Raw genomic sequence first — 24,733 nt, forward strand, 5'->3', positions numbered from 1 at the left:
TGACCTTAAGTGCCTCGGCCTCCCAAAGTGTTGGGATTACAGGCATGAGCCACTGCGCCCAGCCCTATTTCTCCATTTATGAGGCTAATTTTGCTGGATGTAGTATCCTTGGCTGGCAGTATTTTTCTTTGAGCACTTTGAACATGTCATTCCATTCTCTCCTGGCCTGTAAAGTTTCTGCTGAGAAATCTGCTGTTAGTCTGATGGGGGTTCTTTTATAGGTGACTAGATACTTTTCTCTTGCTGTTTTTAGAATTTTCTCTTTGTCTTTAACATTAGACAGTTTGAGTATAATGTGCTGTGGAGAAGATCTTTTTGCATTGTATGGGTTTGGGGATCTCAGCGTCTCCTGTACCTGAATGTCTAAATCTTGGGAAGTTTTCACCTATTATTTCATTAAATAGGTCTTCTAACCCTTTCATTCTTTTTTTGCCTTCTGGGATTCCAATAATTTGAGTATTTGGTAACTTCATGGGGTTCCATATGTCATGAAGACTTTGTTCATCCTTTTAAATTCTTTTTTTTCTTTACTTTTGTCTGACTGGGTTATTTCAGAAGACTTGTCTTCAAGTTCTAAGATTCTTTCTACTGCTTGATCTAGTCTATTGTTGAAGCTCTTGAATGTATTTTGTATTTAATTCAATGAATTCTTCAGTTCCAAAATTTCTGTTTGGTTAATTTTAATTTTTATTTTTTGAGACAAGGTCTCACTTGTCCAGGCTACCAGGCTGGAGTGCAGTGGCACTCGGCTCACTGCTTCCTGGGTTCAAGTGACTCTCCTTTCTCAGCCTCCTGAGTAGCTGGGATTACAGGCATGTGCCACCATGTCCAGCTAATTTTATTTTATTTTTTCCAGTAGAGACGAGGTTTCACCATGTTGGCCAGGCTGGTCTCAAACTCCTGACCTCAAGTGATCTGCCTGCCTCACCCTCTCAAAGTGTTGGGATTACAGACATGAGCCACGGCACCTGGCTGAGTTTATTTTCATATCTATCTCTCTGGTAAATTTGTCATTCATATCCTGAATTGTTTTTCTGATTTATTTGTATTATTTTTCAGAATTCTCTTGCATTTCACTGAGCTTCTTTAGAGTTAATAATTTGAATTCTCTTTCTGGAATTTCATGAATTTCTTTTTGTTTGTGATCTGTTGCCTGAGGATTATTGCAGTTGGAGGTGTCACATTTCCTTGTACTTTCATGTGTCCTGCATTCATATGTTGATATCTATGCATCTGGTGTAACAGCCACTTCTTCCAATTTTTTGAATCTGCTTTTGTGGAAAAGGTTTTTCCTGAGGATGTATCTATGGTGTCGGTTGGGTAGGATGCTTTGGCTTTGATTCTGGGTGCATGGAGTAGTGTAGTCTCTGTATGACTTATTTGGCTGTAAACAACATCAGTTGTAGCTGTGATTTCCATGGAGGCTTAGGGTGTGGTTATTAGTGGATGCTGTGGTGAGGTTTTCTTGGGAACTGGGATGCCAGGTAGGCCAGTCTTTGGGCCCCAGTGGTGGCAGCAGTGGGTTGAGCATGCCTGTCTTTGGGACCCAGTGAGGCATATGTTGGCACTGGTGTTAGCAGGTCCAGGTGGGCCAATTCTTGGACTTCTAGGTAACTTAGTTTTGCCAGTAGTGGTGGCAGTGGGCTGGGTGGGTAGGAGGGTCCTTGGCTGCCTGGAGAGCCAGTGTGGCATGGGTGATTGCAGTGACAGTGATGGGACAACCTTGGGGTTGCAAGCAGTGCACCCTGGTGTTGGCAGTGTCTGTGGTGGGCTGAGTAGGCCAGTCTCTAGGCCTGCAGGTGGGTGCATGCAGATAGGTGCCAGCTATGGTGGTAGCAGCCAGGTGGGTAGGTCTCTGGAAGGAGTGTTCAGGTAGCAATGGTGGTGAACTTAGCTGAACAATCCCTTGACCTCTGGGCTGTGTGCTCTGGCATGTTGAGGGGAGTAAAGCTAGGCTAGAGGGGCTGTCCTCAGTCCTCTGATAGCATGTGCAGGCACCAGTCATGGTAGGCAGGAGTGGGATGTTCCCCAGGCCACCAGTGGAATGCTCAGGTTGGGGGCAGCAGTGGCCATGCTGCTGCCCTGCCACTGGGGAGGGAGGTGCTGCCTTCAGTGGTGGCAGCCTAGACAGGTGGGGAACATATGTGATGCTTGTGCCTCGGCCTCTGCTGTGATAGCCTATGCCTTGGTAGCACTTCAGCCCTGGGCGTGGTAGCCTGTGGTCACTGATGCCTCAGCCCAGAGGCATGTACCTGCACCTGGCAGTAGCCTGCACCTGGGTTGTACCTCAGGCCTGGCTGCAGTAGCCTGCATGCAGTCGCTTGTGCCTCAGTCATAGGGCAACAGTCCGCATTTCTCTTGTGGCTCAGCCCTAGCAACACTAGATCTAGGACAGTATTCAGTCTATTAGGGATGGGGCTCTAAAATGGTGCCTTGCTGTAGCTGCCTAAGTCTTGGGGAGTGTTTGGGACCCAGTATGCCCTTCCTCCCTGGGACAGTCCTGTGGCACAATCTTTTGGCAGCTCCCTATGTTAGTTTCAGGGCCCTCAAGGATTGAGGAACTGTCCCATGGTTAGAATTGCAGGGGTCCACAGCGGGAAGGTGAAGTACTGAGGGTCTCTCACTTAACCTTTCCCCATACTGGGGAGTCTCTTTCAGGCCTCAGCTGATCCCAACCGAACAGGCTGCCTCACTTCCTTCTCCTTCCTTGTTTTAGGTATTTCTTGTCACTTTTCTGTGGAATTCCAGTGTTCTCTCTTGGATGATCTACTCAATGTGTGATTATCTACTCACTGTTTTGGTTCTTCCTAACTGCAGTTTTAAAATACAATAAAACTCTATTGAACTATGTATTTCATGATTATAGGCAGATATATGAAGGACCAAATTATGACCAAACTCCTGAAGTCTTATGTTTCACTGCTATCTCCTTAATATGCTACATTCCTACCATTCTGTTTTATTTTCAGTTTCCAGGCAGACCACAGAGTTTTCTCTCCCTTCTGAGTGTTTGTATATCTTGTCTTTCAGCCATGTTTGCCTTATCCCTACTCACTTCCTATTCAGCCTTTTTTTTTTCAACTTTTTTTGGAGTTGGGGTGAGTGGAAATGTAACATACAAAAGAAAAAGACACAAAACATGCTTAAAACTACCAACACTAGGGCAGCGGTCCCCAAACTTTTTGGCACCAGGGACTGGTTTCATTGAAGGCAGGTTTTCTACAGATGTGGTTGGGGAGTGGATGGTTTCAGATGAAACTGTTCCACTTCAGATCATCAGGCATTAGTTAGATACCCATAAGAAGTTTGCAACCTAGATCCCTTGCACGCGCAGTTCACAATATATGCTCCTATGAGAACCTATGAGAATCTAATGCCGTTGCTAATTAGGCTGTAATGCTCACTGGCATGCTGCTCACCGGCCTGCTGCTCACCTCTGGCTGTGTGGCCCTGTTCGTGACAGGCCACAGACCAGTACCAGTCTGCAGCCTGGGGGTTGGGGACCCCTGCACTAGGGTAACCACTATCCATTCAAAAATTAGAAAACAGCCAGCACTTCAGAAGCCGTTACCCTTTCCAATCACAATGCTCCTGTCCCCTCTGTAATATCTTGATTTTTATGATAATGACTTTTTTTGCCTTCCATCTTAGTTTACTTCCCAGAATGCAGCCCTAAACACTATACTTCCATTTGAGCATATAAAGGGAAGCATATAGCATGGACTTGTGTGTCTGTCTTCACTCAATATTATGCTTGTGAAACTCATCTTGTGTAATTGTAGTTCTTCTGTTTCCACTGCAGTGTGGTAAGAGTTGGCGAACTGTGGCCTGTGGTCTGTTTTGTTATATATTGTCTATGGCTGCTTTAGCGCTACAACAGGAGAGTTGAATAGTTGTGACAGAGACCTCATATTTACCATCCAACCCTTTAAGGGTATTTGCTGATTTCTGCAGTATTGTTCACAATTTATTTTTCCATTCTTTTGTTTTTTGGAGTTCTGGGTTGTCTACACCTTTGGGCTATTACAAACAACACTTCTACGAACATTCTTGTAGTGCCTCATGGTGCACATGTACACTCATTTCTGTTGGGTATATATTTAGCTAAGTAGACAATGCCAAACAATTTTTTTCCTCAATGATTCTAACAATTTACCCACACTGGTGTTTGAGACCAGTCTGGGCAACATAGCAAGACCTCCATCTCTACAAAAAATTAAAAAATAAGCCAGGCATCATGGCACATGTGTAGTCCCAGCTACTCCAGCAGCTGAGGCAGGAGGATTGCTTGAGCTTGGGAAGTCATGTCTACAGTGAGCTGTGACTGAGTCACTGCACTTCAGCCTGGGTGACAGAGTGAGACCCTGTCTCAAAAAAAACATTTCAATTCCTTCTTGAAATTTTCACAGTCAGCTGTGCATCTATAACTGCCTCTACTAAGATCTTCCACTGCCACCTCAAATGCAACATGACTGCGATGAAATTGCTCTTTGACCACAGACAGACTCCCTTTGGGGTGCCCCTCCTTCTATAAGAGGACTTATTATTTCCATAGCCACTCAGGCTCAAAACTGGGAAGTCATCCTGGATTCCTCATTCTTTCTGTCCCTTCAAATCCAGCCAGTCACAGGCGAAGTTCCTCCTTCATAACATCTGTCATATCTACCCCTTGTAACCTATCCCTGTTACTGCCCTTCACCCACAGGTCCTCATCATCATTAGCCTTGACTTCTTGCCTCCATCCCTTCTCACTGCAATTCCACATGAATCTTCTCAAAACACTCTTCTGCACCTATCAACTACTTGTTCAAAAAGCCTTTACTGCCATTTATCTTCCATAGAATTAGGTCTTAACCCCCTAGCTAAGCCAGAACCTTCCCATATCCCATCAGTTTAGAATCTTACTTTCTGCTTCCTCCCTAGAAAACTTCCTTTAGCTCACTGCTCTGTTCACTAGCCCTTGAACTTACTCCAATCTCTTAATCTTTTTCTGTTTAAGCCACTTTCTTCAAGGGTCAGTTAAAGTCCTAACTCTAGTTCCAACTGATCCTACTCAAAATTGATTTCTCCTTTTTCTGATACTTGTTGTAGCACACTATTTCCTCCACATGTACCTTGTATTGTAATTTTTCGTTCATTCACTCATTCAACAAAGAATATTGACCATCACTCATATTCCAAACATCATGCTGGACACAGGGTGTACAAAGATGGAAATGATATAATTCCTAACCTTGATGAGTTCATGACCTTGTCCAGTTTGACCAAGTTGAATACAAAATATCTGAGGGCAGAAACTGTCTTATTCTTTTTTATATTTCCAATGCTAATCAGCATTTTTTACAGAGTACATATATAATATATATCTATTCCTGTTAATGGTGATGATGAAAGACAAATAGAATTTCTTGTTCTAATAATAATGAAGCAAGCTAGAGGCTAGCAAAATTTCACTCATATTTTATGTAATTCTACCAGAAATTCAGATAAGGAAGCTACCATCCAGTTTTCTGTTGGGTTTTAGTATTGTAGAACCTCTTTTTACTCATAAAGCTATAAATGCTGTAAAAATTCTTAAGGCTACTATTATTCAGATTGTTTCCTGGAATTATACAAGGAGGTAAATTAATCCTTTTGGATCACTTGTAGAGTTATTTTAACTTTTTGTTAAGAAACCCTATAACATACTCACATACATACATCATATGCTCTCATAAACACATATAAATGGATATACTATAAGAAATCTCTAGACTATTTTGAATTTTCACTAATAAGCAGGAATAATGAATTGTTACTTTATCATAATACAGTGAAAGAAATCATTAATATACAATAATCCAGAAAAATATCATAAACATTTTACTGAAACCTCATTAGTGCAGTTGGTAGACTTGGCATAAAGTTCCAGAAAAATTCGGCCTACCTAGATGAAACTTTAAATTTCTTAAAAGAAGGGGCTATGTGTTTTATTTCTTTTATAGTACCTAAGACACCCAGGATAGCAGAGCAATCAGGAACTACTCCAAACAGATTTGTCGAGTTGTAGTTGCACAAACTAATAATTTTATGGTCAGAATAAGAAAAATGTGTATGAACCTTTGAAGAGAACATATAAGTAACCAATACTTGATGATTATGTATCAGAGGGGAAATGCAGGAATTATTTTAATGACCTCAATAGGTTGGTCAAAAAGCATCCTGCAGGAACTGGGTTTAAAGGAGGAATGTGGAGACAGAGGGTATTCTCAGAGGAAGGATCATAACAGTTAACTTTTATCAAGTGCTTACCAACTGCCAGATACCTTTCCAAGCAGATCATCTTATATTAGCTCCTTTGATCCTTAAAACAACTTTGTGATGTCTGCACCATGAGAATACCCATTTTATAGATGAGGAAACTGAGATAGAACAACATTTACAAATTTGCCACAGTTTTCAGCCTAGATTCAGGACCCCAAAACTATGACTCCAGAGTTTTGTATGCTTCAAGTCTATGCTATGATTTTTTCTATAGAGATGTAAATAATGATTCAAAGGCCAAAAAGAAAAAGAAAAGTGTGGGGAAGGGAGAGGGAGTGAGACAGAGACAGAGCGATAAGGAGAGAATGGGAGGTGTAAGTTGTTTTGTTTTCTGGGTGGAGCTTTGAAAGTGATATATAATTGAATGGAAAATAAATAAGTTGTTCAAGAAAGTTATAACCACCATAATGCAGGACAGGGCACTGTGGATTTTCAGAGGGTTTCCTCCTCCTGTCCCCATTGGATCTACTTTCTGTGCCATGGCCTCTATTTGGAAAAAACAGAAGAAAATAATGTAAGAGAGCAGGCTCATCATGAGCACACACAGCTGTCACCAGGCCATTTTATTTCCTGAGATGTTGCTCATTCCATGGTGGCCTCTGACAGGCAGGAGGTGCCACTATTCAAGACTCCCCCCAGCAACCCAGGACAGAATTACCAGTGCCAAACAGAAGGCTGGCATGTTTTAACCCACCCATGACCCACTCCTATATACACTGGAGTGGCAGCCGGAGGTCAGAGACAACAGAAGAGCAGCAGGGAAACTATGACCTGGAAGGTAATTTGTGGAGCTGGGCTGATGCTGAGTCCTGGCTTCTGAAGCAAAGGCAATGGGGAAGACAGAAACAAAGAAAAAACTAAAACAAAAACATGTGGAAAAATTGGAGAGCAACGGGGCACCAGGATACTAGGCGCCTGTACCAAATAGGATCCAGGTGCAGCTTTAAAGTATGTGCCTGCTTTATGTGTTAACATTTGCACACTCTGCCCATACTTAAACTTTTACAGTGTAATACACTGTTATCTCTTCTAAGCACCTAGAGTGGAAGGTAGAAATTATACTCCTTTCACAGAGAGAAGGGCTTCTGAGAATAACAAAACCCGAATGACTTTTGAATAAAGCTGCAGATCTTTCTGATTCAAGGATGACTGCATTTATACAAATTTGTTTGAGATGTTAACATTGTTGGAAGGAAATGAATCAGAAAAACTTTTCAAGTTACTTTAAACCCTATGATCCTACGATGGATTGTGCAGAGAATCCTAAAGTACAGATCAAAATAGTTCTGATCTAAATTCATGAATAGACAGTGTTTCAAGGTTAAGGAGAGTATGTGTCTGTCTCCTATGGATTTACAGAAACGAGTCTTAAAGAAAATTGACAAGGAAAATCAGTGGTGTGAACATAGCACCGCATTACAAATATTTTCTCAAATGAAGGTTTTTGAAAAAGTATAGAAAAAATTCAAACGGTTGTTTGGTTACTTCTCTGATAATCGCCATTATCTTAATCCATTTTTAACATTCATAATTTAAAAGAAAATTAAGAAATTAAGAATATTAATTTTTTCTTTTGGTAGCCTTAGCTTTAAACAAAAATAGGATATGAACATGTTAAAAGTCTATGTACAGATTTTGTGTATGTCCCTGGAAGGGAGTTTGTTTGCTGGCCAGCTTAATTTTTGACAAAGAAAAATGGGCTGCTCTTGCTTCTTGCACAAAGATGCACTGTTTCTAGAGCAAAGCAAAAAAAAAAAAAAAAAAAAAAAAAGAAAAGAAAAAATGTGTGTAAACAAAAAATTTGGAAAAAAATTAATATTCAACATGATAATTTAGTATAAACTTTTTGTGAATTGATAAAATGTGTGGCTCATTAGAATTAAAAATATAACTATAATAAGAACTTTACTAATATCTGATAACGTTAACAGCAAGTAAAGCACTCTAAATTTCATTTTTAGTACCTCATAAATAAGATATAGCTTTTTTTAAAAGCTGCTTTGTCTATGCAGTTGTACAGTACTCTAAAGTTTCCAAAAGAAATGAGACAAAGTATTTGTGAAATCGAGCCACCTCAATTCCTTCCACAGAGCTGCCATCTGGGCTTGTTTATTTGTGTTTCCAACTTTCTGGAACAGAGAGTTTCTCTGTTAGGGACAGGGCACTGAGCAAAGGAAGTGTCTTACAGAAGGCTATCTTTTTTTTTTTTAACTACATTTTCAAAACTTATAGTTTAGTTTGGTCAAAAATATCAAATGACTACCATAATCACAGAGTCTAACACAATTGGAAGCCTCAGAATTGTCTTAGCAAACACTCTTCCACAATATGATGCAAGTAATATTTCGTACATAATACCTTCTTGTGATTTTCAAATCTTTTTCAAAATACAAACTGTCACTAAGGCTATATAGCTATTTTTCCTGGAAATCAAGCATTTTTCATAAATCTTTCTATAAGTATTTGATTTAAAAATGAAAGAAGTATTTCTAAGCAATTTCCCTAATTTTAGAAGGTACATACGAGCCATGTTACCAAAACACGAAGCAATCAACAAAACAAAAATCTTACAAAGTATAGTTAAGAAGTGAAGCATTATTGTTTGAATATGCAATCTCATTATGAAGAACAGTTTAAAAATTTATAAGTCAACAATTAAAAATGACTAGTAGTCTCATCTCTGAAACATTTAACAAACAAAATAGAAGCAAAAAGTACCTTGTAGAGTAAAATCCAGCAATACATATTCGTAAGCAAATTCTGTCTTTGTTTCCACTTGCGGTCTCTTCAGGGTAGAAAATATTTTTCCAGGGCTGCTATCATCAGGGTCTTCTAGCTTTCTAAGTCCACACCCCATGGCAAAATCTGTAAGGAATTAAATTGCAGGAAAGGGGAGGGAGAGCAGCAAATTCTGTTGTTTAAGCTGCAAAAAGAAAGTTACAGACTTAACTGCTTTGATTTTGTTTTCAGCTAAACCATAGATAACCAAAAAAAAAAAAAAAAAAAAAAAACCATCCGGATCCAAAGAAAGGAGTTGAAGAATTTTTCTATCCATTTTTCTGTAAAGTCATTGAACCCATGATTAAGCTACAGCTCCAGGAGGCTGGGCTTGATCTTAGAGAAACATGCAAGCTGCTACAACTTAGCGGAGAATTTCCATGCCACGTCAATTTACAGCCAGCCCCCTACCAGAGTTCTGTCGCTCAGGGCACCAGCGGTGCTTTGTCTATCCCAGTTGGCTGGATGATAAAAAGAGGTGTCCAAAAACGGAAATAAAAAGGCAAAAAGGCAACTTGGATGTAATTATCTACAAGTAGAAGATATATTCAGACATAGTGGCACACAATTCTTTTTCTGTTTTCCCTCTTCTCTCTGTCCTGCGACGACCCTCCTTCCTCTCAACTACTACCAAGAAAGCAAAAGGAGAGAGAGAGAGAGAGAGAGAGAGAGAGGCAGTAGGGGGGTGGAGAGAGAGAGGGAGGGAAAAAGAGAGAGAGAAAGAGAGAGAGAGAAAGAAAGAGAAAATGAAAAGAATGGATTCTCAACATATTTAGAAACAAAAATCATTTCCAGAAAGGAAGTCAGCTTTATAAGGAAACTATTTCTGGAGTCTAAAAGGAGGAAAGTAAAGTTTTAAAAAACAGCCCTTTAGTAAGTTAATACTTTTGAGGATTTCTTTCCACATGAAGTTTCTTTCTGTTGGAAAAAATCATATGCTAATTAAAACAGCAAAGTATAAAAAATTTATATTAAAATATTTTCATAAAAAAGACTTTACTTAATTGCAAAGGAGAGACAGTTACGTGTGTAATTAGTTTCCCCAACATCCTTAAATAGTTTAAAACACTCTACTATTAGAAGGCTTATGATAGGAACTAATACTTCTATAGGTCTCAAAGTATCCTTAATTAAAAAATAAAACAAAACTGACAACTTGATTCATTTAATTTTTTTTTTTTTTTTGAGATGTGGTCTTGCCTGTCACCTAGGCTGGTGTGCAGTGGCACAATCATGGTTCACTTCAGCCTCGACCTCCCGGGCTCAAGCCATCTTCCCACCTCAGCTTCCCAAGTAGCTGAGACCACAGGCTTCAATGTGATTGAAAAAATTTTTCAGGCTTGTATTCTCTAGAATCTCAACTGTGTTAAGGGTTTATTTTGTAAATAATGGAAGCAGTGGCAGAATTACACGCCACCACATCTGGCTCATTTTTGTATTTTTTTGTGGAGATAGGGTCTCACTATGTCACCCAGGCTGGTTTTGAAATCCTCAGCTAAAGTAATCCTTCTGGATCGGCTTCCCAAAGTGCTGGGATTACAGGTGTGAGCCACTGCAACAGGCCCATTCAGTCTTATAAACTGCCATTTACCGGAGGTCAAGAATAATTTATAATGGACCAATTGTAATGAATGTTTATTGTATTTTACCCTTTATAGGTCAGGAGGTATGGTGTGCTCATCAAAACTGTGAGCCCTGGAATCAGGCTGCCTGGGTTCAAATCCTGCTTCTTAGGCCTACTAGAGATGTAATCTTGGGCAAGTTACTTGACCTCTTCAAGTTTCAATTTCCTCCCCTGTAAATGGTACTTACTTCATAGGCTTGTTATGAAGGCTGAATGAGATAATCCTATCTCATATCTTAACACTAGGCCTGGCTAATAGCACAAAATACATTTGTTGATGTGTGTACATTATAAAACAGGTTGGGAGTAGGAATAGGAAGGAAGTGATTCTGCCACTGCTTCCATTATTTACAAAATAAACCCTTATCACAGTTGAGATTCTAGAGAATACAAGCCTGAAAAATTTTTTCAATCATGAAAACTCTCAAAAGGGGGATGGATTCTTTATTTTATAGATCACTATTACCTTTTTTCTTTTCCTACTGCCTACTTGCCTTTAAATGTTTTATTTCTCAGAAAAGTCTTAGAGAAAAATTCCACAGTCTTTCATGCTCCAGGATGAGCACTGTCGGTGGTAAGCAATTTCTGGATGAATTCGACTAAAAAGACAGCCAACTCTGACCCAGTGTGACTCATTTGACTGTTCACAGTACTTTCATGCCTGTCATTTTCCATAACCTTTTTGGTATGGTGGACTGTGTGGTCTTGTATGGCAGAAATGGAATCTTTGAAGATCACTAGCATCTACTGAAGTGCCTGGAAGATTATTTAAGTACCCATTATATTTATTAAATGCATACTATATTCCAGCCACTGAACTAGGTGCTGGTACACAAGATAATTAAACATGCCCTCTGCCCTAAATAAACTTATAGTGTAATGGGGAAAACAAACTTATATGCAGATACTTTCAATGTAATTTGGTAGATGCTGAAATGAAAGTATGCAAAACATGCTATAGAAACTCAAGATGGGGCCTCTAACTCAGCCTGGAGGACGATGTCTGAGTTGTCCTCAAGGATAAATATTTTTAAGATGATAAAGAAAGGTGGGTAGCATGTGCTGGGAGAGGAGAAAAGCATGAGCAAAATCATGGAATCATGAAAGAGTATGGCATGTCGAAGGAACACGAAACAGTTGACAATTACTAGAACATAAGAAGTGAGAAAAGACTAAGCTGTAAGGGAGGCAAGGGGTAAGCTGTAATGAACTTTGTCTACCATACAAAGGGAATTTGGACTTTATTTTGTAGGCAACAAAGGTGAGTCAAATAATCAAATGGAATAATCAAGTGAGGAGTCTGAAGCAGGCAAGTGATATCAGTTTGCCTGTTAGATTGGTTACTGTGGCTGATTTCAGGAAGATGGTTTTACTTAGAGCAAGAATGGAGACCAGTCAAGAGGGTAAATGCAATAGTCCAGTAGAGAGCTGATGACTGAACAAATGTGGTACATCAGTAGGTCCTTAAGGAATTATTTTTACCTTTAGTAAAAGGAACTATAGTTCCTTAAGTTCATAATTGAATACTTAAGTAATTTTCTCCTCCAAATTCTAACAAAATAAAATTTAATTAGACTCTTACGATATTTTAAAAACATTTTCATTTATCAATATGGCACACATTCCTGCTATTTTAACAATTACATGGGATTTCACTGCATTAATACAATGCTTACCAAGTAACATTTTGGTCATTTTCAAACTTTTACTGTGAAGATTTTTGTAAGGGTTACTTTTTTCTTCACTTTGGATTATTTCCTAAATACTTAGATTCTAGTTCATAAATGGTCAAGTAGTTTACATACAAGAAACCAGTTAGAGGATGGACACAGTGGTTCATGCCTGTAATCCCAGCACTTTGGGAGGCCAAGGCAGGAGGATCACTTGAGGCCAGGAGTTCAAGACAAAGAAATCAGTTAGGAAGCAATAAGCAGAGAAAATGCATTCTAATGACTAAATAACTCACGTGTATTACTTATCTAAATATGTGGTTGGCGATAAAACTGTTTAAGTTATCAATCTTATATATTTTAAGTTTTATCAGTTGTTACCACATATTTTGCCTGTATCTTTTATGCCTATATATTTATATAAAAACACTTGCATGCAAAAATTTTTCTCTGATGGGTGCAGTGACTCATGCCTGTAATCCCAGCACTTTGGGAGGCCGAGGTGGGCAGATCACTTGAGGTCAGGAGTTCCAGACCATCCTGGCCAACATGATGAAACCTCATCTCTGCTAAAAAAAATACAAAAATTAGTCAGGTGTGGTGGTGCATGTTTATAGTCCCAGCTACTCGGGAGGTTGAGGCATGAGAATTGCTTGAACCTGCGAGGTGGAGGTTGCAGTGAGCCGAGATGGGGCCACTGCACTCCAGACTGGGCAACAGAGTGAGGCTCTGTTTAAAAAAAAAAAAATTTTTTTTCTGCCTCTCCTTTATGTCCTGAAGAATAATCTGCATCTCTTCAGTAGTATATTTCTCTTTTTGGAACAAATATTGTTTTCTGTTAGTTTTTAAAAAATTAATAAACTTTTTTTTTTAGAGCAGTTTTAGGTTCACAGCAAAACTGAACAGAAAGCAGAGAATTCCCATATGCGCCATTTTCATACATGCACAGCTTCCCCTACTATCACCATCCCACCAGAGGGGCATATTTGTTACAATCGATGAACTTACATCGGCACATCATTATCTCCCAAAGTCCGTAGCTGACATTAGGGTTCACTTCAGATGTACATTCTATGAGTTTTGACAAATGTATAATGACATGTATTCATCATTGTAGTGCTACACAGAGTAGTTTCACTGCTCTAAAAATTCTATGGTCCACTTATTCATTCCTCCTTATTGCTTTCACTCTGATTCACCTGGCAATGGTAATATATAGGGTAAGCTATAGATCCAAGTCATTTCTCTTCCAGCCTGATATCCAACTGTCACTACCACATTTGTTTCCATAATCTTTTATCAATGATGTTTCCTCAGGCTTATCATATATTAAATACTAACAGTAATTAGGATAAAATTTTGGAATAAATGTCTTCTAATTCTGGTCACTTTTTCTGTAATGAATTATATTTGTTTGCTGCCAATGGCAGATTTCAGGGACAGCTTTCGGTTCTGTATTGTAAATAGGATTTCCCCAAGTGCAGGTTTGTATGTGGCTAGGTATGATGGAGATGTATTATCAATTCTTGCCTGTGCTCTAGTATGGGCTCCCTTAGTCCTTGAATGAATGAAGGAAACTTATGAAAATATAGCATAGGCCGGGCGCGGTGGCTCACACCTGTAACCCCAGCACTTTGGGAGGCCAAGGCGGGCGGATCATCTGAGGTCAGGAGTTTGAGACCAGCCTGACCAACATGGAGAAATCCTGTCTCTACTAAAACTACAAAATTAGACGGGCATGGTGGCACATGCCTGTAATCCCAGCTACTCAGGAGGCCGAGGCAGGAAAATCACTTGAACCTGGGAGGCGGAGGTTGTGGTGAGCCAAGAGCGCACTATTGCACTCCAGCCTGGGCAAAAAGACTGAAACACCATTTCAAAAAAAAAAAAAAAAAAAAAAGAGAAAAGAAAATGTAGCATAATATTCTGATAGCTACTAGGCAACTTTGGATCACCTGAGTTTACCAAAGACACAAAGCTTCTAAGAGTTAATTATGTATCATCCAATCCATTCTCTACAGAGAAAACTTTTGCATAATAGCAACTTTTAAATCTAGTCTATCTTGGTAAATAGATAGTCTATCTATTACCATTCTCAAAGAAGTAAATTCAACAACTCAATTATTTATGGAGTGTCTACTGTATATGTAAGGCACTACCTGGACACAAAGATGAAAAAGCCACATGTTATGCTCTGCAGAATTCACAAGCTAGCAGACTAATGCTGAGTTTTAACTACCTACTGTACCATTGGTTTCGTTACGTAGTCAAGTTTCCCAAGATGTTAATGACTTATTGAAAAAACATCACTTATTGAAAAAGCCATTCTTTGTTTAATATTTAGAAATGCTACATTTATCACATTATGGTTTAGATAAACTATAGTTTAGATACTTTATCTAAACCACTTTATGGTTTAGATAAACTATGATTTGTATTTTGACTTTTAATTTTGTTCTATAGTCTGGTTTCTCAGCATTACCCACTTCGAAATTTTTATGGGTTTATAATTTTTCAATGTCCAGAAATTACAAAAATATATTTCTTTTTTTAAAAAAGTTACTGACTATTCTTAACTATTTAGTCTTCTGGAGCAGTGTTTTCAAACTGTACGGCAGAACTCTTTTGTTCCAAAGAGGTGCCAGCTTTGGTGAAGAAAGAGGGTTTGATCATGAGGGGAGGCCAAGCAGGCAGCCTCTTGGTTTCCCTCCATCCTTTCTTCAAACAGAACAGCCTAGCTTTGATCAATGTCATGCACCAGTAACAAACAATTTAAAAGCCCTAACTATCAGACCATGACACCATTTACATTAGAAATAAACTAGGAATAAATCCATCAAAATATTAAGCCACACTTATATGTAGAAAATCATAAAACTTTACTGAACAGCATTAAAGGAGATTTAAGTAAATGGGTATATATTCATAGTCATTTTTAGGAACCCTTAATATAGTAAATATGTCAACTTCCCCCAGCCCTTGACACCTATCATTGAGCTATAGATTTAATGCAATGGTGACCTAAACCCAACAGGTCTTTGGCAGGGAACTCGTCAAGTTGATTTTAATAGTTATGTGGAAGATAAAAGGGCAAAAAATGGCTAAGATTCTTCTGAAGAAGAATATGGAGGACAGGTAAATTCTTCATATATTAAAATTTAGTATAAAGCTACAGTAATTAAAATAGTGTTTTTAGCAAGGCATAGATAAATTAGCCAATACAACAGCTAAAGAGCCTAGAAACAGACCTGGCACATGAAAATGTAATATATGATGAAGATGGCATGGTAGGTCAGTGGAGAAATGGAACTGAGAAAACTGGTTATCCATATGGGGAAAAATTGGATCCCTACCTCCTGCTATACACAAAATTTCAGTTCTATATAAAGAACTTAAACATTGAAAGCAATTTTTTAAAAATTTCTTTTTCTTTTTTTCTTTAGTTTTTAAAATTTTACTTTAAGTTCTGGGATGCATGTGGAGAATGTGCAGGTTTGTTACACAGGTATACATGTGCCATGGTGGTTTGCTGCACCTACCAACCTGTCTTCTAGGTTTTAAGCTCCACATGCCTTAGGTATTTCTCCTAATGCTTTCCCTCTTCTTGCCCCCCACCCCCCGACAGGCCCTGGTGTGTGATGTTCCCCTGCTTGTGTCCATGTGTTCTTATTGTTCAACTCACACTTATGAGTGAGAAAATGCAGTACTTGGTTTTCTGTTCCCGTGTTAGTTTGCTGAGAATGATGGTTTCCAGCTGCATCCATGTTCCTGCAAAGGACATGAACTCATTCTTTTTTATGGCTGCATAATAATCCATGGTGTATATGTGCCACATTTTCTTTATCCAGTCTATCATTGATGGGCTTTTGGGTTGGTTTCAAGTCTTTGCTATTGTGAGCAGTACTGCAATAAACATACATGTGCATGTGTCTTTATAGTAGAATGATTTATTATCCTTTGGGTATATACCCAGTAATGGGATTGCTGAGTCAAATGGTATTTCTGGTTCTAGATCCTGCAGGAATCACCACACTTGTCTTCCACAATGCTTGAACTAATTTACACTTCTACCAACAATGTAAAAGCATTCCTATTTCTCCATATCCTCTCCAGCATCTGTTGTTTCCTGACTTTTTAATAATTGCCATTCTAACCGGTGTGAGATAGTATCTCATTGTGGTTTTGACTTGCATTTCTCTAATGAGCAGTGATAATGAGCTTTTCTTCATATGTTTGTTGGCTGCATAAATGTCTTCTTTTGAGAAGTGTCTGTTCATATCCTTCACCCACTTCTTGATGGGGATGTTTGTTTTTTCTTATAAATTTGTTAAATTCCCTGTAGATTTTGGATATTAGACCTTTGCCAGATGGATAGATTGCAAAAATTTTCTCCCATTCTGTAGGTTGCCTGTTCACACTGATGATAGTTTCTTTTGCTGTGCAGAAGCTCTCTAGTTTAATTAGTCCCCATTTGTCAATTTTGGCTTTTGTTGCAATTGCTTTTGGTGTTTTAGTTATGAAGTCTTTGCCCATGCCTATGTTCTGAATGGTATTGCCTAGGTTTTCTGCTAGGGTTTTTATGGTTTTGAGTTTTACATTTAAGTCTTTAATCCATCTTGAGTTAATTTTTGTGTAAGGTGTAAGGAAGGGGTCCAGTTTCTGTTTTCTGCATAAGGCTAGCCGGTTTTCCCAGCACAATTTATTAAACAGGGAGTGCTTTCCCCATTGCTTGTTTTTGTCAGGTTTGTTGAAGATCAGATGGTTGTAGATGTGTGGTGTTATTTCTGAGGTCTCTGTTCTGTTCCATTGGTCTATATATCTGTTTTGGTACCAGTACCATGCTGTGTTTGTTACTGTAGCCTTGTAGTATAGTTTGAAGTCAGGTAGCGTGATGCCTCCAGCTTTGTTCTTTTTGCTTAGGATAAAAAGCAAAAATTTTACACTTTTATGTGAAAATATGGATATTTATTCTGACTTAGAGTACAAGAGTGTTTTTAAGGTAAAAACGATAATCATAAAATAAAATTTAATAAATATAATTAAGGCTTCTATTCATGAAGACTCCTTAATGTGAAAAGGCAAGATACAAATTGGTGGGTGATACTTGCAAATTATCATCTAATAAAGGAATAGTATCCAGCAATCCCATTACTAGGTATTTATCCAGAGGAAAGGATGTCAGTGTGTCAAAGAAATATTGGCACCTCCATGTTTATTGTAGCAGTAATCACAATAGCCAAGACATGGAAGCAACCTAAGTGTCTTTCAACGGATGAATGGATAAAGAAAATGTGTGTGCTTGCACACACACACACACACACACACATGCGAATACTATTCAGTCATAAAAAAGAAAGAAATCCTGTTATTTGTGGCAATACAGAAGAACCTGGAGGACATTATGTTAATAAGCCAGACACAGAAAGACAAATACTCTATGAGCTCGCTCATATGTGGAATCCAGCATAGTTGATCTTATAGAAGAGTGGAACAGAGGTTACTAGAGGCTGAGAAGGGTAGAGGGAAGTGGGCTTGATAAGGAGAGATTTGTTAAAAGATACAAAATTTCAGCTAGATAGGGGGAATAAGTTCTAGTATTCTATAGCATTGTAGTGTTACTTTAGTTAACAATGACATATTATATATATTTTCCAAGTAACTAGAAGACACGATACTGAATGTTCCCAACACAAATAAATGATAAATGTTTGGGATGATGTATGCTAAATACTCTGATCTGATCACTATACATTATATGTATTGAAACATGACTATGTACTTCATAATTATGTACAGTTGTGCCAATTTAAAAAATAAATCTAAAAAATGCATAGAGAAAAAGTATATAAAGAACTCCTGCAAATAAGTAAAGAAAAAGACAAGCCAATAGAAAAACAGGCACAAAATATAAATACGCATGTCACAGGCAAAGTAACACATATGGTTCAAGTATATATGAGGAGATGCTCAACTTCAATTGTATTTGGATAAATGTAAATCCAAACCACAGCAAGGTAACATTTAAAAAAGTTGTGGCAAAGTATAAATAATACTGTATAAAACTTACCACCTTGTGCATTTTAAAGTGTACAATTCAATGGCATTAAGTACATTCATAGTGTTGTACAATGAACACCACTATCTAGCTCCAGAACTTTTCATCATCCCAAGAGGAAACCCCATTACCAATTAAGCATTCACTCTCCATTCCAATTTTCCCCCAGCCCCTGGTAACCACTTACCTACTTCCTGTCTCTATACATTTGCCTGTTCTGGATATTTCATATAATGGAATCATACAGCATGTGGCCTTTTGTGTCTGGGTTCTTTTTTATTTTATTTTATTTTATTTTGGCTGAGTCTCACTCTGTGGCCCAGGTTGGAGTGCAGTGGTATGATCTCAACACGCTGAACCTCTGCCTCCCAGGTTCAAGCAATTCTTGTGCCTCTGCCTCCTGAGTAGCTGGGACTACAGGCAGGGGCCACCATGCCCAAATAATTTTTTTGTATTTTTAGTAGAGATGGGGTTTCACTATGTTGGCCAGGCTGGTCTTGAACTCCTGGCCTCAAGTGTTCTACCTGCCTTGGCCTCCCAAGGTGCTGGGATTACAGGCGTGAGTCACCGTGCCCAGCCATTTTTTTTCTAACAAGAGAAAAGCACACAAATTTATTTAATATAAATTTTAGATTACACAGGAACCTGCAGAAATAAAGACTTAAAGAAATAGGGAAAGTTGTGTATTTTTCAGGACAGTTTGGCTGCAGAAGTATGATTGGATGACGGATGGCTGTCATCTAATGGTAGTAAACTGGGGGAACTCAGCAAAACCTATTGAGATTCTTCTTGGTGCCTCTGTGTCTTGAGAACATTTCTTTCCTTTGGGTATAAGGAGAAGCCCTTTATCTGGAATGAGGATCTCGTGACCTACTTTCAGGGGAAGGTCAGCTAGGTTTTGAAAGAAAGAGAGAGAGAAAGAGAGAGAAAGGGGTATCATCACTCTCTCACTCTTTTTTTTCTTTTAAAAATTTTTTTTAAAAATTTTATTTCAATACTTTTAGGGTCAGGCAGTGTTTGGTTACATGAAAAACTTATTTAGTGGTGATTTCTGAGATTTTGGTGCACCCATCACTGAGCTGTACCCAGTATGTAGTATTTTTTTTTTTCATGGAGTCTTGCCCTGGTGCCCAGGCTTGAGGGCAGTGGCGTGATCTCGGCTCACTGCAACCTCTGCCCTCTCCCCGGGTTCAAGTGATTCTTGCTCCTCAGCCTCCCGAGTAGCTGGGATTACAGCCACGCACCACCACGCCTGGGTAATTTTTGTATTTTTAGTAGAGACGGGGTTTCACCATGTTGGCCAGGCTGGTCTCTAACTCCTGGCCTCAAGTGATCCACCTGCCTTGGCCACCCAAAGTGTTAAGATTACAGGCGTGAGCCGCTGCATCCAGTGTCAATGTGTAGTCTTTCATCCCTCACCCACCTCCCACATTTCCCCCACAGTCCCTAAAGTCCATTATATCATTCTTATGCCTTTGCGACCTCATGGCTTAGCTCCCGCTTGTGAGAATATATGATACATGGTTTTCCATTCCCGAGTTACTTCACTTAGAATAATGGTCTCCAGCTCCATCCAGGTTGCTGTGAATGCCATTATTTCATTTGTATGAAATAATGAGTAGTATTCCATGGTGTACATATACCCCATTTTCTGGTATACAACCAACCCACTTGTTGGCTGATGGGCATTTAGGCTGGTTCTATATTTTTTAGGCTGGTTATATTTTTTCAATTGTGAATTGTGTTGCTATAAACAAGTTTGTGCAAGTGTCTTTTTCATACAATGACTTATTTTCCTCTTGGTAGACACCGACTAGAGGGATTGTTGGATCAAATGGTAGCTCTACTTTTAGTTCTTTAAGGAATCTCCGTACTGTTTTCCATAGTGGTTGTACTAGTTTATGTTCCCACCAGCAGTGTAAAGATGTTCCCTTTTCACCACACCCATGCCAGCATCTGTTATTTTTTGAGTTTTTAATTATGGCCATTCTTGCAGGAGTAAAGTGGTATCTCATCCCAGTTTTAATTTGCATTTTCCTGATAATTAGTGATGTTGAACATTTTTTCATATGTTTGTTGGTCATTTGTATGTCTTCCTTTGAGAACTGTGTATTTGTGTCCTTTGCCCACATTTTAATGGGATTATTTGTTTCCTTTCTTGCTGATTTGAGTTTCTTGTAGATTCTGGATATTAGTCCTTTGTCGGATGCACAGTTTGTGAATATTTTCTCCCACTCTGTGGGGTGTCTGTTTACTCTGCTGATTACTTCTTTTGCTGTGCAGAAGCTTTTTAGTTGACTTAGGTCCCATCTATTTCTCTTTATGTTGCATTTGCTTTTCGGTTCTTGGTCATGACCTTTTTGCCTAAGCCAATGTCTAGAAGAGTTTTTCCGAAGTTATCTTCTAGAATTTTTATGGTTGCAGGTCTTAGGTTTGTCTTTGTTCCACCTTGAGTTGATTTTTGTATAAGGTGAGAAATGAGGATCCAGCTTCATTCTTCTACATGTGGCTTGCCAGTTATCCCAGCACCATTTGTTGAATAGGATGAACTTTCCCCACTTTATATTTTTGTTGGCTTTGTCAAAGATCAGTTGCCTGTAAATATCTGGCTTTATTTCTGGGTTCTCTATTTTATTCCATTGGTCTACGTGCCTATTTATTTTTTTTTTTTTTTTTGAGATAGGGTTTCACTCTTGTTGCCCAGGCTAGAGTGCAATGGTGCGATCTCGGCTCACCACAATCTCTGCCTCCCAGGTTCAAGCAATTCTCCTGCCTCAGCCTCCCGAGTAGCTGTGATTACAGGCATGCACCACCATGCCCGGCTAATTTTGTGTTTTTAGTAGAGATGGGGTTTCACCACGTTGGTCAGGCTGGTCTCGAACTCCCTATCTGAGGTAGGTGATCTGCCTGCCTCAGCCTCCCAAAGTGCTGGGATTACAGATGTGAGCCACTGTGCCCAGCCAACGTGCTTATTTTTAATACTAGTACCATGCTGTTTTGGTAACTATAAACTTGTAGCATAGTTTGATGTGGGGGTAATGTGATACCACTAGATTTGTTATTTTTGCTTAGTCTTTCTTTAGTTATGTGGGCTCCTTTTTGGTTCCATATGAATTTTAGGATTGTTCTTTCTAGTTCTGTGAAGAATGATGATGCTATTTTGATGGGAACTGCACTGAATTTGTAGATTGCTTTTGGCAGTATATTTATTTTTATAATATTGATTCTAGTCATCTATAAGCATGGGACATGTTTCCATTTGTTTGTGTCATCTATGATTTCTTTTAGCAGTGTTTCTTTTTTTATCTCAATATAATACAAACATTTTATTCAAAAGAGAACATCAAATTTTACCTTTGTATGGTGTATATATATATATATATATATATTTTTTTTTTTAAAGTATTTATTGATCATTCTTGGGTGTTTCTCGGAGAGGGGGATGTGGCAGGGTCATAGGATAATAGTGGAGAGAAGGTCAGGAGATAAACACATGAACAAAGGTCTCTGGTTTTCCTAGGCAGAGGTCCCTGCGGCCTTCTGCAGTGTTTGTGCCCCTTGGTACTTGAGATTAGGGAGTGGTGATGACTCTTAAAGAGCATGCTGCCTTCAAGCATCTGTTTAACAAAGCACAACTTGCACCGCCCTTAATCCATTTAACCCTGAGTTGACACAGCACATGTTTCAGAGAGCACGGGGCTGGGGGAAAGGCCACAGATCAACAGCATCCCAAGGCAGAAGAATTTCTCCTAGTCAGAACAAAATGGAGTCTCCTATGCCCACCTCTTTCTACACAGACACAGCAACAATCTGATCTCTCCTTCCTTTCCCCACACTTCCCCCCCTTCTTTTCAACAAAACCGCCATCTTCCTCATGGCCCGCTCCCTCTTCGATGGTCGCTGTCTCTTCGGAGCTGTTGGGTACACCTCCCATATAGGGCTGCCGGGCAGAGGCGCTCCTCACCTCCCAGACAGGGTGGCCGGGCAGAGGCGCTCCTCACCTCCCAGACCGGGCGGCCTGGTAGAGGCACTCCTCACTTCCCAGATGGGGCGGCTAGGCAGAGGTGCTCCTCACCTCCCAGACGGGGAGGCCGGGCAGAGGCGCTCCTCACTTCCCAGATGGGGAAGCCGGGCAGAGACGCTCCTCACCTCCCAGACGATGGGCGGCCGGGCAGAGGCGCTCCTCACCTCCCAGACGGGGTGGCAGCCAGGCAGAGGTGCTCCTCACCTCCCAGACGGGGCGGCCGGGCAGAGGCGCTCCTCACTTCCCAGACGATGGGCGGCTGGGCAGAGGTGCTCCTCACTTCCCAGACGGGGAGGCCGGGCAGAGACGCTCCTCACCTCCCAGACGGGGCGGCCTGGCAGAGGCGCTCCTCACTTCCTCCCAGATGGGGTGGCAGCCAGGCAGAGGCGCTCCTCACCTCCCAGACCGGGCGGCCTGGTAGAGGCACTCCTCACTTCCCAGATGGGGCGGCTAGGCAGAGGTGCTCCTCACCTCCCAGACGGGGAGGCCGGGCAGAGGCGCTCCTCACTTCCCAGATGGGGAAGCCGGGCAGAGACGCTCCTCACCTCCCAGACGATGGGCGGCCGGGCAGAGGCGCTCCTCACTTCCTCCCAGACGGGGTGGCAGCCAGGCAGAGGTGCTCCTCACCTCCCAGACGGGGCGGCCGGGCAGAGGCGCTCCTCACTTCCCAGACGATGGGCGGCTGGGCAGAGGTGCTCCTCACTTCCCAGACGGGGAGGCCGGGCAGAGACGCTCCTCACCTCCCAGACGGGGCGGCCTGGCAGAGGCGCTCCTCACTTCCTCCCAGATGGGGTGGCAGCCAGGCAGAGGCGCTCCTCACCTCCCAGACGGGGCGGCCGGGCAGAGACGCTCCTCACCTCCCAGACGGGGCGGCCTGGCAGAGGTGCTCCTCACTTCCTCCCAGACGGGGTGGCAGCCAGGGAGAGGTGCTCCTCACTTCCCAGACGGAGCGGCCGGGCAGAGGCGCTCCTCACTTACCAGACTATGGGCGGCTGGGCAGAGGCGCTCCTCACTTCCCAGACGGGGCGGCCAGGCAGAGGCGCTCCTCACTTCCCAGACGGGGCGGCCGGGCAGAGGCGCTCCTCACCTCCCAGACAGGGCGGCCTGGCAGAGGCACTGCTCACTTCCCAGATGGGGCGGCTGGGCAGAGGTGCTCCTCACCTCCCAGACGGGGAGGCCGGGCAGAGGCGCTCCTCACTTCCCAGATGGGGAAGCCGGGCAGAGACGCTCCTCACCTCCCAGACGATGGGCGGCCGGGCAGAGGCGCTCCTCACTTCCTCCCAGACGGGGTGGCAGCCAGGCAGAGGTGCTCCTCACCTCCCAGACGGGGCGGCCGGGCAGAGGCGCTCCTCACTTCCCAGACGATGGGCGGCCGGGCAGAGGTGCTCCTCACTTCCCAGACTGGGAGGCCGGGCAGAGACGCTCCTCACCTCCCAGACGGGGCGGCCTGGCAGAGGCGCTCCTCACTTCCTCCCAGATGGGGTGGCAGCCAGGCAGAGGCACTCCTCACCTCCCAGACGGGGCGGCCGGGCAGAGACGCTCCTCACCTCCCAGACGGGGCGGCCTGGCAGAGGTGCTCCTCACTTCCTCCCAGACGGGGTGGCAGCCAGGGAGAGGTGCTCCTCACTTCCCAGACGGAGTGGCCGGGCAGAGGCGCTCCTCACTTACCAGACCGGGAGGCTGGGCAGAGGCGCTCCTCACATCCCAGACGATGGGCGGCCGGGCAGAGGCGCTCCTCACATCCCAGACTATGGGCGGCTGGGCAGAGGCGCTCCTCACTCCCCAGACGGGGCGGCCAGGCAGAGGCGCTCCTCACTTCCCAGACGGGGCGGCCGGGCAGAGGCGCTCCTCACCTCCCAGACGGGGCGGCCGGGCAGAGGCGCTCCTCACTTCCCAGATGATGGGCAGCCAGGCAGAGATGCTCCTCACCTCCCAGACGGGGTGGCCAGGCAGAGGCGCTCCTCACTTCCCAGATGGGGTGGCGGCCAGGCAGAGGCGCTCCTCACCTCCCAGACGGGGTGGCCAGGCAGAGGCGCTCCTCACTTCCCAGATGGTGTGGCGGCCGGGCAAAGGCGCTCCTCTCCTCCCAGACGGGGTGGCCAGGCAAAGGTGCTCCTCACTTCCCAGATGGGGTGGCCGGGCAGCGGCGCTCCTCATTTCCTCCCAGACGGGGTGGCGGCCAGGCAGAGGCGCTCCTCACTTCCCAGATGGGGCGGCCGGGCAGAGGCGCTCCTCATCTCCCAGATGGGGCGGCCGGGCAGAGGCGCTCCTCACTTCCC

At 42.0% G+C, this 24,733-nt stretch overlaps 1 protein-coding gene across 5 annotated transcripts in view; it reads right to left on the bottom strand.

The window, feature by feature from the left end:
• RFTN2 (raftlin family member 2) overlaps window positions 1-9,726 on the bottom strand; it is a 103,530-nt gene extending 93,804 nt beyond the window's left edge. For 3 of the 5 annotated variants that reach the window (XR_008522599.2, XM_054548773.2, XM_063712549.1), the window contains exon 1: window positions 9,022-9,726. Coding sequence is in view for 4 of the 5 variants with exons in the window: in XM_054548773.2 (XP_054404748.1) it covers window positions 9,022-9,160 (139 nt within the window). In the remaining variant the exon portion in view is untranslated. 5 annotated transcript variants of the gene reach the window in all.
• Window positions 9,727-24,733: the final 15,007 nt, after the last annotated feature.

Source organism: Pongo abelii, chromosome 11 (genome assembly GCF_028885655.2).
Source record: "Pongo abelii isolate AG06213 chromosome 11, NHGRI_mPonAbe1-v2.0_pri, whole genome shotgun sequence".
Lineage (NCBI taxonomy): Eukaryota > Metazoa > Chordata > Mammalia > Primates > Hominidae > Pongo > Pongo abelii.